We start from the raw sequence: 13,060 nt of genomic DNA on the forward strand, positions 1-13,060 counted from the left end.
TTCTCTCTGCTGTGTATGTGTATGTGTGTGTGTTTCTTCTTGGAGTGCTCGACTATCAGATGTCTTCTCCTCCAGCGCCAGAAACACGCGTTCGGTCTCCGGGTGAGATCCGTGTTGTGATTAGTACTAACAGTGACAACAGTTACCATGACGCACGTCTGGGCTCACAGCTTTTATTGGGATGTAATAAAAAGTAATCCCTCTTGATGGCATCTTGATTAATCATTACTCACACGTTTATCGACATTCAGTAGTCACTTTTAGTCTAAATTAGAAACTAAACTACCACCACTGAACTATCACAGCTGCCTTGGGGCAGCCTGATGGAAACACGGCTTCCAATCAGCGCCTACGGCCTCTCTGGCCACCAGCAAACATCGCTCACTCGCAGCCATAGACCAGTTCACACTGGGACAGATTAGGGATAGGGCAGAATCCTCCTGAGCTACTGCCACTCAGGATATTTGGTTGTAAATTAAACTACCAGACAGTAATGACAAGCAGTAGTAAGGACCTTTTTCATAATTATATTTTGCTTGACGGTTCATTAGCTACATTGGTGAAAAGAAATATTACACTCCTGTAGGGTGTATTTTGTGGAAATTGTATCTGTTATTTGTCTTAGCCCGCTGATTAAAATATGGTTGTTAGGGTTAAATAATGGGAACATGTGTTGGTACAACACAGTACAGTTCAATAGTACTTCGCACCACAGCCCCTCCCTCAGCTCTGTTATTTCAAACAAAAGCTGAATACCATAACCTTCATGAAGCTAAGATTTAGTACAGGACTGTTGTGTCATAATGTGTTTGTTTTCACTGGTGTACCTCATGAAGTCCATCTTGACAGCGGGGGTAAAATCTTGTTTTCACGTTAATATATGAGTAATTATGCTTGGTATAATATGGTTTTATGATGCAGGACATTTACTTTTAGTACTTTTTTTTATTTCCTCACAGATTTTTCCTTCAGTGACATTCTCTTATTGAAAGCCTCTGAACGTCTTCCTGTATCTGCTGATTCAACGGTGGTTTGTCTGTGAGGGAGAAAAAATAGCATGAACAGAGTTGTTAAACTATGTTCAGAACTTACTGGCACTAAGCAGAAGAATTTGGACACGATCTGGGAGGAACTAGTCACTGAGCGAGCAAAATCAATAATCAACCAACCAGATCACATTATGTCGACCGAGTTTTTATTGCCGCCTTCCAGTCATCCCTATAATGTGCCCAAAGTAGGACAAAACGTTACGTAAAGTCTTTTATTCCTTCTGCTATTAAGGTTTTAAACACAGACGCCGCTCATTTTAGATGGAACCATTTAAGTGTTTAACTAGTTGTTTCTGTTTATCCGTGGGGTTTATTGGTTTATTTACTACTGATTTTATTGATCTTAATGAGCACTGATTTTGTGTTTTGTCCATGCACCTATTGTGTCCTTGGCTTGATTGTTTATTTGACTGATTGTGTATGGGATGCATGTAGAAAAGCTGTAAATGAATTACCCTGATGGGATAAATAAAGTTCTCCGAATCTGAGACATTTTGAATACAACCCTTTTTCTTGTAACTATTTTTACAGTCATTCAGTGTGGTATTTGTGCTTTTATATAAGTAAACGATCTGAGTGCAGCCTCCAGCCCATGTGTGGAGGCCACTAATGTGAATAAAAGTGTGTTTGGGTTGAAGTGGAGGTTGTTAATTGTGCCGTAACCTGGATCGCACTGATTGGCTGATCCTCGTCCAATCAGCAGCCGCCGTCCCGGCCCTTCCGCACATCCACTGGTGGTGTGCGATACCGCTAGATTTGGTATCGATTCGATACCACATAAATACGGGGTTATTATTGCCGATACCGATACGTTTTAATATTTAAGATGGATGCATCTTCAGTCCCAGTCAGTCTAAGTGTGAATGCATTTTCATGACATTTAAGTGTCTTTGTGGTTCGTCATTTGGATTATTACTCAGTTAAATCCAGATTATACGTAAATAGAAGATACTTCATTATCAGCAAATGAAAACTTTTTCAGGCAAAATATTTAGAAACTACAATATAATTATAAAACTAAATCTCTCCCATCAATGCACTTCTTTTTGTATCTTTGTAATTGGTCTTAAATAAACAAAATGTACAAAATTATCACTTCACAGCAAATAATCATATAATAAAATTCGTTGTTTCAAGTAGCATTTCATTGCACGTAGCATGCAGAAAGTACAATACAATAAATTTCGTCTCTCCATTTTCTTTTCTTTTTTTTTTCATATGCTTATACAAGTTTGTTGTGGTACCACTATGTCTTACAGCCTTTTTACAAACAGTACAGGTTGTTGTCGTTTCATTTTAGCCCTGGAAATATACTGGCCTGCTCTGGTCTGTGACATACACGGTGCGAGTATCGATCTCAATATATTGTTATCGAACAATATCGTTCTCAACGTTGGTATCGATATTATCGATATTTGGATCGATCCGCCCACCACTAACATCCAGTCTCATCATTTAGCGGCGCACACACACACAGCGGAACACGGTGAGTGTCTTTACCCCCAGAGTAACATTTAATAGCTAGTTACGAAGCTTGTCGATTCATTAGTTTAATAATTAGTCCCAGGGTAACTGTTTGTCTCCGACGAGACACCAAACTTACTTCCAGCTGCTCTGTAGTGAAATAATAATTGTAAGTAAACTAGCTTAGCTCAGAAGCTAACTTGCAGTAGAGGAGGACTGGGCTGAGTGGCTAACGTCAGCCAGTGACTTAATAACCAGATGTCGATACAAACATGTTTTGCGGGCCAAGTAATTTAATAGCGTAATTCCCGATTATGTCTCGGTTATCTTCGCGCATGTAGCAGTTTACCGACACGCCAACCAGAGTCTTGAAGCTGAAACCGGAGAGGAAATACATTTACGACATTTGAGAGTTCAGCCCGAGGCTAACGGGCTAGCTATCTTTATTAGCCACACTGTCCTGTTAGCCGTCAGGCAACTTCAAATGAAGTTTAATGTTTGTCACACGGGAGCTAGCGCTAACCCGTGAGCTCGGGTCTACTTCCTCGGCCAAGCTGACACCATTTAAGGCGGCTCCCCCGTGTCCTCCTCCAGCTGCCCCCCCTGTAACGCTAGCTACCGCTCACCACAAGCTGCTAGCTCCGGGCTAACGCTGGAGTTGTCAAGCTCCGCTTCTCACAATCCAATTACTTCTAGGTAACATCCACAACCTCACAAATGTGGCGTTAAATTCACCTTTATTTTGAGTTGACGTGTTAATATTGTCGACTTGTGTCGGTCATTTTAAGCGGTTTAAATGAGTCGCAGTTTGTTGCGTTGGGAAACTAATAGCCACACCCTTCCTTTCGAAACTAACTACGTTACAAGTTGTCCCGAAAACAAATTCATCATCATCACCATGATCGTAATCATCATCTCACATCCAAACAGTGCCCTGCTCGTTTAAATTTGAGTTTTACTTTTACGTGATGGACTTTTAAAAAAAAGTTTCATTAAAGGACTTTAACCGGAAGTATGTTTGTTTGCGTTAAAGTTAAACCCATTTGCCCCCTTCTGGCTCTAACACATGATACAAGTTTGTCTGTGTGTTGCTTTTAACCGAGGAGAAGCTTCAGTCTCTTGGTTTATATTTCCCCCTTAAAAACCGCACATTTTGTGATTTAATAATTAGGATCAGCACATTTTAAATGTTTGTGCTGGTCAGCAACAGGTCTTTGTGAGGGTTTTATTCGTGTAAAGTGGAAGAATGGTTAGACAAGCAATAAAACATCCTTCCTCAAAATCAGCACGGTGGAATATTTTATTAAGTACTGAATCATTGTGTTATAGATCGGTGCAGTTCCATCCTGTCATCTAGTGCTGACATGAGTTTGTTGGTAGGTGTAATCTAGAGCTGGTTTCCTGTCTGAACAGTTTGGTGAGGCCTTTCTTTCCGGCTCCGAACCAACCCTCAGCACCTTCCCGCTGACATCGGTGTACCTGGAGGAGGATCTGTCGGCCCCTCTCCCCCAGATGTAGAGGGAGTTGTCATCTGCAGCAGCCGTGTACACAGTAGGTTAAGCTGTTTGAAATCAATCTTTTGCGACGCAGATCGCACGCGCAGAAGACACGTTTGTAGATGCACTGTTCATGTGTAAGTGGAGCTGCGTATTCTGAGAAAGCACAAAAATGTGTGTGTAGGATTGGTGACGGTTGTCATCCCGACAGCTTGATACTTCGTCTGTTTTAGTCTAGACTCATATCTAATCGGGAAAAAGGCTCGGGTTGCTTATCTGATGTCAAGGCTTTTAAGCCGGTTTTGTGACACCCACATAAATTAACAATTCAAATAGTGTTAGTGTCGAGGCTAACAAATATGCATCAGGCACACGCTGGCGTCACTCCTAGGTGCACCCCCTTCGCCCTAGTAATGATTTCAGAGCAGTGGTCATGCATGCTCCCCTCTGATCTCCATTTTCTGTTTGTATGGTGTGCTTGAGTAGGGGAGGGTTATTACAATGGCTCTTTGTCGAGTGCCCCGTATGCCTGGCTCACGCTGTGGGTTTCTGGTGGTGCTTCATACGTCGCAGTTAGAATTGCAAATGCCGGGTCGAGTGTGACAGAGTGGTTTTTGTATTGTTTGTCTCAACATTTGACAAAGGTCCTACAGACCTAGCATAATTAGTAGATTCAAAGAGGTTCTTAAATGAGGTTTTACCATGCATCACCCCCTCACTGACATTTATACATAAAATGAAGATAACATTTGCATGTCAGAATAACATTTAAAACACACTACTTCCTTATTTAAATCTTGTACACAGAAAATGAAAGAAATCGTCTCATCTTTTTTTGAAACAGAATGACACTTATGCATATGAAACTCACAATCATGATGGGTGTAATGATAACATATTTTTGCTTGCGTTGGTGTTCACGCAAAGCATCTACTATTACAGTAATAAACATAGATTCTCAGAAGTGTTCTCACTGTTTTTTTTTTTTTTTTTTTGTCATCTTTAAACGTCTGTCTTCATCCTAAACATTTTCATGCTGGTGATCATGTGTTCATCCAACGTTTTCTAGGCCATGAACGCTGTCTAAACTGTGTCAGGCTGATGGAGTTGATGATAGGTCATTCTCTGTGGCCTTTGTCCTCTGAATTGTAATGAGATTGAGTTATTTGTGGCACCAGAACACTTACCTACCGACTGCTCTGCCATTTTCAGGATCTATTTCATGTCTTTGAGTCCTCAGCTCCTCAGTTATAGATGCACTTCACTACCAGGTGTTAATACCAGATCAAACACTTGTTCTTTTTGCCAGAGTTAAAGAACAAGTCTATGGATCTCTATAGTTTTCTTGTTTTTTGTGTGTGTCTTTTTTTTTTTTTTTTTTTTTTTAAAAAAGAGGCAACGCCTATATCATCATGACAACTGTAGTCCCCTGATAGTGGGTGTGTGAGAGAGCTCATTTTTTGGCAGAGGAATGAAGTTTCAATCTGCTGAAGATACTGTGCATTTAGGGTGTTCACTCTAACCACAGCTTTGTCAATAAATTCCCTGAGTTGGCTTATCACACAGATTTCCTTGTACCGCAGTAAAAATAACCCATGTTTTTTGCATATACATTTATTCAAATATTTTCCTATGATCAGGGTAATTTGGAAACATGTGTTCAATTTGTTCTGTAGCTGAAAATAACCCAGTGATCCTCTTGTCTCGTATTATCTTCCTTCCCCCTGTTCTTTCACAGACTCTTGTGCTGTCCAGTGAAGTTGCCCACCATGCGCGAGTACAAGTTAGTGGTGCTGGGATCAGGAGGTGTGGGAAAATCTGCACTGGTGAGTGACGCTTGTTTCCAAGGTCTGAAAACTCAGTCTATGTATTTATTTTTTTTGTAAAGTAAAACCGTGTATTTTGCCGTCTGATGCAACCAATGCTCATAAATCTTCTCTTCGTGAGGGTTGTAACGTTCAGTTTTTGTTGAAAATGTTGCAGAGAATTATTTATCTGACTGCTGTTGAACGGTTTAGCTCTCAACCAAGAGGTGTCCCTTGCATTAAATATTGAACGATTGAATTGAATATATTGTTCGAACCCAACACATGCACAACAAATTACAAAACCCGAATCAATGTGTCTGTAAAACAGGAACTACAACTCAACCTCATAATCTTCTCGAAGGAAGGCGTCTGTTGTATTAGCATCAGTGATAGATAGCTGTACCCAACACGATAAAAATAAATAATAATGATAAATGAAACGTACAACGTCCATGTCTACATACAGTAGAGGTACATTTAACCTTCAGCTTTCAACTAAAACTGCCTTAAGGTGGTTAAATTGTTGGTGATTAATTGAAATATTCCAATTAAAATACGTTAAATGTTTGAGTAGCACTGACGTCCTGTGTCGATGTTCTCTTTCCGTTCTCTTGTCCTTTGCAGACAGTTCAATTTGTGCAAGGCATTTTTGTGGAGAAGTATGACCCCACAATAGAAGACTCCTACAGAAAGGTACGACCAGAAACGCACATGTGACACTTCATTTGACTCCTGAGCGCCATCGAAGAAAAACCATCTTATAAAAACAAATCTGTTCATTTTCTCCAACAGCAAGTCGAGGTCGACGGGCAGCAGTGCATGCTTGAAATCCTGGACACGGCTGGAACAGTACGTCACGTCACACGCAGGTTTCTGGATGAAGGGGGTCTTTAATAAGCAAACAGTTTGCTGACGCTGTCTGTTATCGGTCTGTAGGAACAGTTCACAGCTATGAGGGACCTGTACATGAAGAACGGCCAAGGCTTCGCTTTGGTGTACTCCATTACAGCGCAGTCGACATTTAATGACCTACAGGACCTCCGGGAGCAGATCCTGCGAGTAAAGGACACCGAGGACGTGAGTGTAACACTATTTTAAAACATTCTAATTAGTTTTCTCCTGTGTATTCAATCTCACACCGATCACAGGGCTAATTGAGGAATAAAACGATAGTTCATTGTTTTAGTTTAAAGGAAGTGTGGGACATAAAGTGCTCGTGTTACATTAAAGTACTGAGCCTTTATTGGCATTCAGACATCAAATGAAACGTGATGTCCCCAAACATCACGCTTTCATGGAGTTATGGTGAATAAGACGCACAGCACTCGGGGATTATTTTTATTACACATTCACCTGCCTGTTGTTGTTAGATGCAGCCCAAGGGGATTATTTTAATTACTGTAATCCAAGATCACAAAAGACAAAAAAAGTCACTGTTTAGAAACTGGAACTATCAAGTTTTACACGTCACGTGTTAAGAATGTGTTTAATGATCATTAAATGACACAATGTTGAGAAACAGAAGTAGACCCTTTATTTATGTTCCTCACAAAACCACAAACGGAAAAACATATGAACAAGTGATCATTAGTCTTGAACAGTAATAAAGTAAAATACACGTATTATACAAATAACTTCAGATAAATTTTAACATCCATTAATAAAATTGGACCATTTTGCTGAAGGTGAACGTTGAGAAACACGATGAACAATTACAGTAAACGAAACCCCAGAGACTTGTGTCCCCTCCGCGTGAGTTCATAACTGACATTTCAGTAAGATCTCAGTTCACAATTCGAGACACCCTCAAACACTTTGTCTTTTCGTAACATCCAGGAAGTAAGACACTGGCGCTATCGTTGACCAAAAGACAAAGCACGAGTACTGCAAACCGAGACACACACGAAGAGGAATGCTTACATGTACTGTGACTCATATTCTTCTTGAAAACAAACACGTTTTCTCTATGAATGAATATTTAATATAATTTACAATCTACAGATTTAGTTTCCCTTTGACAATGATTATATTGTGTGTGTATATGAGTGATAAAATGGTTTCTGCTCGTTTCACCTGCTCCTGTAATTGTGTGAGGCGCCTCCTGCCTCCGCAGAGAGTTTGTCTTAAGTGAAAGCTCATGGTGCGTCTCTGTATAATCTGCCTGGGTCACCTCTCGGTCTCAACGCTCCCTCATTAGAGCCACCGCTGCAGGAGAGGGGGCCAAGCGAAGGGGGGCAGGAACTTTGTGAGGGGGGTGGAAATGTCAGAGCTGTAGTGAGACGCTATCTGCCACTTTCAGTCTTCATCTCTTGATGTAGAGAGAGGATGTGCAGCCTGCTGAGTGCGGGCTTTATTTATTCATAGCGACTTGCTCGACTGGCCTGTGTGTCTTGGTTCAGGTGTCAACCTGCTAAACATTTTTGCTCTGCTGAAGATCTCCAGCCAGTACAGGGCGGCGTACTTTAACTAAATTATTTAGATTTAGATGTATTTAGATTTGTCCATGTAAATGCTGTACAGAGTGAGGAATGGGCAGGATGTGCTGCCTCCAGTTATAATATAATGATCATAATAATAGTTATCAGTGACACTAAATGAGGGAGTGCACAAACTGTGTCCCATGTGTCTTTAGTGTTGCTTTAAAGAAGCTAAAACACACTCAGCCTGCTGCACGAGCAGAGTCCACTGGTTCGTTCTGGTTATTGTTATGTAACATTAGCATAAATCATCAGAATAAAGCAGACACTGGATATGCTCTATGTTGAGCCTGATATTCTATTATTCTAAGTAACGTCTCGTATCACTGTTAACGGGCAGAACTTCACTCCTGACAAACTGTGTCAATGTGAGGTTTAATCACTGCTATTGATCAGGATCATAAAGATGGACCATGTTTGTTTTTGTCCTTCTGTCCCTAGCGACGGCTGTGGCTGGAGGTATAATGTTTTCAAGATGTTCATTCTTGTGAACGTGGTCAATGTCTGAATTTCTTCGAGGGGGAACTGATTCAAATTTGGACTGAAACGTTTCGTCACCCGTGTCAGATATATTTGTCCCAAAAACTATTTTAAAAAGCCCCAGAAATTATGCTGTAACATGACAATGTTTATTATTAATATCTAATAGGTTGTTGAGAAGTCATACGTGTCCGGGAAGACGAATTCACCGTGTAAAAATCATATAGATACACTATGAGTCTGTAAGATGTGTAGATTCTAGACCAATTATAAACATGAATAAGTTTCCATGAAAGCCAACAGACAACAATCTGCTTATCAAACACAGACATCGTGATTTTCAAACAGCCTTAGATAAACTGTAACTGTGAGAGTTACTAGATTCCTGTAGATCCCACGAAAGCTGTGGCTCCGTCCTGATCTCTGTATCTAATGACTCGTTATGTACCTGAGCTAACAGGCTGGTTTAATTCCTGGGATTATCAACACTTTGCTGCCTCGGTGCCTTTTTGGGATCTGTGCAGTAATGACATTGCCGTGTTATTCTGAAGATGTGACATTTCTTCTCATCGACCAGGTTCCCATGATCCTGGTGGGAAACAAGTGTGACCTGGAGGACGAGCGTGTGGTCGGCAAGGAGCAGGGTCAAAACTTGGCCCGTCAGTGGAACAACTGTGCCTTTTTAGAGACTTCAGCTAAATCAAAGATCAATGTTAATGAGGTAAGCGTCGTTGCCACATACTGAACGGCAGGTCCCGCCTGTTTATTGGTTTACTGTGTCGCGTTATATGGCAGGAAGTAGTGCCACTCAGGGCACCATGTACACAGTGCAACATAATAATAATAATACAAAAATAATCGTCACATTAGTCTGAAACTACAAGAGTGTGTTTCTCTTAGATAAACTGTATTTATTGTACAACTTTAAAATGATTCATTTAGACTCGATTGTTGGAACAAGAGGTGACCGACACTCGTCTCGGCTTCATGTGGAGCTAATGTCATCCAAAGCCGCCTGGTTGTTGTAGATGCTATTTAAACGCATTGACTCAGGATACAGAAACCACGAGAAATGTCCGCCTTCTTAAGCGGTGCCTTAAAATGGCTGAAGATCACACCTTTTATTTAGCCAGACTTCACATAATCTGCCCACGGCCGAAACTAAACGCCGAAAACCATTTCATTCTGTGTCTCCTTGTGCAGATTTTCTATGATCTGGTGCGACAGATCAACAGAAAAACGCCGATGGAAAAGAAGCCAAAAAAGAAGTCAAGTTGCACATTGCTCTAAAACGCCCTCCCACGGTATCTCCAGGCCAGGTGAGTGGGTGTTTACACGACGCTTATTCCAGACAATTGCAGGAATCGCTCGGCTCACTCAGCTCTCGATTGTGACCGAGCGTTTAGGGGATTGTTGCAGTAATTATTACAGTGATTTCATTAGTTGTGATAGTAAACAAGAAAGTGTTGCAGTGGTGAGAGACTCAGTGGATGGAGATAAAGGCCTCATTGAGACAGCGCGCTCATACAGCAGCTCTGTGGGTTTCAAACTAAATCTTTTAGGGAGGAATTGAATAAACTCATTTTTGCCTTGGGCCAGTCAGTCTATCCTAATCTATCCTGAAGATATGGGAAAACACGAACCCTCCGGCGTTCCCATATAACCTAAATATTTGAGAATCCGTTTCAGTGTTCTTCCTTTTAATTTGACGAGAGATTGTTTGAATGTTTTATTTACATTTGTCAGGTTTATCGAGTGTTGTGTCTCCATCTGGTGACGGAGCCGTGCAACTGTGAATGTTCTGACCCATTTTCTACAACAAACGGGACTTTATGTTGCCAGCCACTGTTTCCCAAAGTGTTGCTGTTTGTGTGCCTCTGCACGTTTGTGAGTGTAAACGACTTCTTTTACAGTCCTCTCACTGTGGTATGAGAGTCGCCCTCAGAACGCGTGAAGCTTTGGGGGAGACTCGGTCAATAAAATAAAACATGATGATAAAGACTCACTGAGTCCTAAACCATAGGAAGTAAAAAATAAAGATCAATACTTTGTTTCTACGCAGGTTTTTCTTGCTGTAGTTATTTCTCGTAGTTGATACTGGTTGTTAAGGAGCCGCGTCTAATGTGTCTCCAGTGTAATAAAATCCACAAAACCCTTGCGGGGATCTTCAGAAGTTACAGACTTTTTAGTAAAAGGAAAAAAAAAAATCTACTGCAGCTCAGCTAGAAGACACAAAGATGGATGTTTCTTCTGAGACGGCAGTCACCTTGGAAGAAAATGAGTTTTAGCAGTGACAGCTGATCTTTTTAACTGGTGCAGTGTGTCCACATTTTTGCTGCATCCATCTGCAACAACTTATGATTTTATAACCGAAACTTTCTCTCCCGTCATGTGACAACTTTCACAAAAGTAAAATAATTCTCATATGTCTTTTGTATGAGTCACTACCGACCCGCCAAGAATTTTCTGAACTCAAGACGTTAAGTGTTGTTCACGTTGCCTCAGTCACCGTCACCGTGGTGCATTTACAGGTTTTTTCCCGTGATAGTTTATCCTCCGTTGTTAAACACTGCTGAAGCCTCAGATAAAAATAAACACTCATAAACTGGATCAATAATCACAGCAAGCAAAAACGGTTTGAGTTAAGACAAGTAATTCTTTGTGTTTCTACATTATTTTATAACATGTTTGAGGAAAATGTTGACAAGTCATTCTTTCATTAGGTCTTTACATCTCCTGCATCAAATTACCTGCTCGTTAGCGTGCTAACCGTTAGCCTCTAAGGCCTCTAGACGCCACCCGATACCAAGCAACGATACTCTCACGACTAATGGCTGATATTACCTCTTGAAGTGTTTCATGTCGCACCATGAGTTATTGGAATGTTAAAGCAGTTTCTGTGTACGAAACCACTTTGAGATTTATATTGTGAAACGTTTATAAACAGACGTGCCCCGTCCGCTGTTGGACACTAATCATCTCAAACTTTCCCTTCAGAAAGTGCGTGTAACATGACAGGATGTGATCGTCTGACTCTGCTGATGATTTGTTCTGGCCACTGTCGAGGCTTCCCACCAGCCATCTTCTTTACGTCAAAGTAATCAAATATCGCAGCAAAGCTAAAAGCAGAGGGAAGAGACTCGCTAACTCGTCCAGCGCAGAGCAGCAGTCTTAATATTTAGTTTTCAAGTGTTCCACTGTAAATCTCTTTGCATACCAAGGTTTAGCAGAAGGTTAACAGGCTGTTTCAGGACGGAGCGGTGGACAGCTGATTGTTTTAGTTTCGGTTTTACAACTTCCTGTCTCATCTGAAAGGAGAACTATGCTGCTCTAAAGATTAGTGGCAGCGCGACGGATCTGAAGCGGAGAAAGAAGAACATTTGCTGAATTTCACATTGTTTGCACTAATCTCAGACTCTGCCTGCTTCCCTACAAACAGCTCGTGTCGCGCACGTTTTGAATCATAATCACCGACTGTATCTTTTCCTGCTTGCAGAAACGTGTAATGATTAACTGTTTCCCAGTGGATCGTGCCAGCATTCCAAGTCCTCTCCAGAGCGTTTTGAAAAAGGCTGACAGAGAAACTTCACCACTCGCAAAATGGCAGGAGACGGCACATAATCTCAAGATACTCTTTTCTGCTTTTTAATGGCAAAGAAATCCACCTCTTCTTTCGTACTGTCAGCCTGATGACAACTCTGTTCTGTTTTTGTTTATTTTTTCTCTCTTCTCCAAGGTGTCTTTCTTTTGGAAATATCAATGTAAAAGAGGAGACCATGGATTTATATCCATATATGGGAACTAAACCGTTTTATTAAACGTAACATCTTTGGCATATTGTGACATTTGCAAATGAATCCTTGTGAAATGTTGGTCTTCTTGTACATTTCTGCACTAACAGTGTCAATGAAAATGCATCATTGTCATCAAGTTACTTGCTCCTACTTACAAGGATGTGCATTGACGAGATAACATCTTTCCTAAGTGACTTTGTTTTATATTGAGCGCTGCAAGCCTTCCATATTTCCCATAATATATTCTACTTCCATTTTTTGCATAATAAAGCTAAGGAAATTAGTATTTTATAGACCGATGGGGGAAATGGTTTGTTCTGATTTGTGTCTTGAGGCTGAAAATATATTGTACTAAACCAACTCTAATATTGCTTCTTGTGTTACCCTGTCACAGATGATTTTCCAGCTTTTATGAATGATTAAATTTTAGTACATTTTCATTACTTCTAGTCTTGTTTTTTGTCCTTTATTCATCATGCTTAATAGTGTCTG

The 13,060-nt window shown here is 40.7% G+C and overlaps 1 protein-coding gene across 3 annotated transcripts; it reads left to right on the plus strand.

Annotated features, from left to right (window-relative positions):
• Positions 1-2,427: 2,427 nt before the first annotated feature.
• Positions 2,428-13,011, plus strand: LOC125006269 (ras-related protein Rap-1b). 3 transcript variants are annotated; one of them, XM_047582193.1, is made up of 9 exons: positions 2,428-2,535; positions 3,927-4,064; positions 5,748-5,835; positions 6,442-6,510; positions 6,610-6,666; positions 6,754-6,894; positions 9,352-9,495; positions 9,978-10,093; positions 12,271-13,011. In XM_047582193.1, the coding sequence occupies exons 3-8, from the start codon at positions 5,779-5,781 to the stop codon at positions 10,062-10,064; spliced, it is 555 nt and encodes a 184-aa protein (XP_047438149.1). In that variant the 5' UTR covers positions 2,428-2,535; positions 3,927-4,064; positions 5,748-5,778; the 3' UTR covers positions 10,065-10,093; positions 12,271-13,011. The 3 variants fall into 3 exon arrangements, with proteins under 3 accessions (XP_047438149.1, XP_047438140.1, XP_047438157.1); XM_047582184.1 differs by having other exon boundaries at positions 2,512-2,535; positions 3,905-4,064; XM_047582201.1 differs by lacking the exon at positions 2,428-2,535 and adding an exon at positions 2,661-2,682.
• The last annotated feature ends 49 nt before the right edge of the window (positions 13,012-13,060 follow it).

This window comes from Mugil cephalus, chromosome 1 (genome assembly GCF_022458985.1).
Source record: "Mugil cephalus isolate CIBA_MC_2020 chromosome 1, CIBA_Mcephalus_1.1, whole genome shotgun sequence".
Classification (NCBI taxonomy): Eukaryota; Metazoa; Chordata; class Actinopteri; order Mugiliformes; family Mugilidae; genus Mugil; species Mugil cephalus.

What these genes read in the sequence shown, in the direction of transcription:
- LOC125006269 (XM_047582193.1), top strand. Translation starts at nt 5,779, where the DNA reads ATGCGCGAGTACAAGTTAGTGGTGCTGGGATCAGGAGGTGTGGGAAAA. An exon ending in GTGTGGGAAAATCTGCACTG is followed by an intron (nt 5,836 to 6,441) that starts GTGAGTGACGCT and finishes TGTCCTTTGCAG; the next exon opens with ACAGTTCAATTTGTGCAAGG. An exon ending in CAAAGATCAATGTTAATGAG is followed by an intron (nt 9,496 to 9,977) that starts GTAAGCGTCGTT and finishes CTCCTTGTGCAG; the next exon opens with ATTTTCTATGATCTGGTGCG.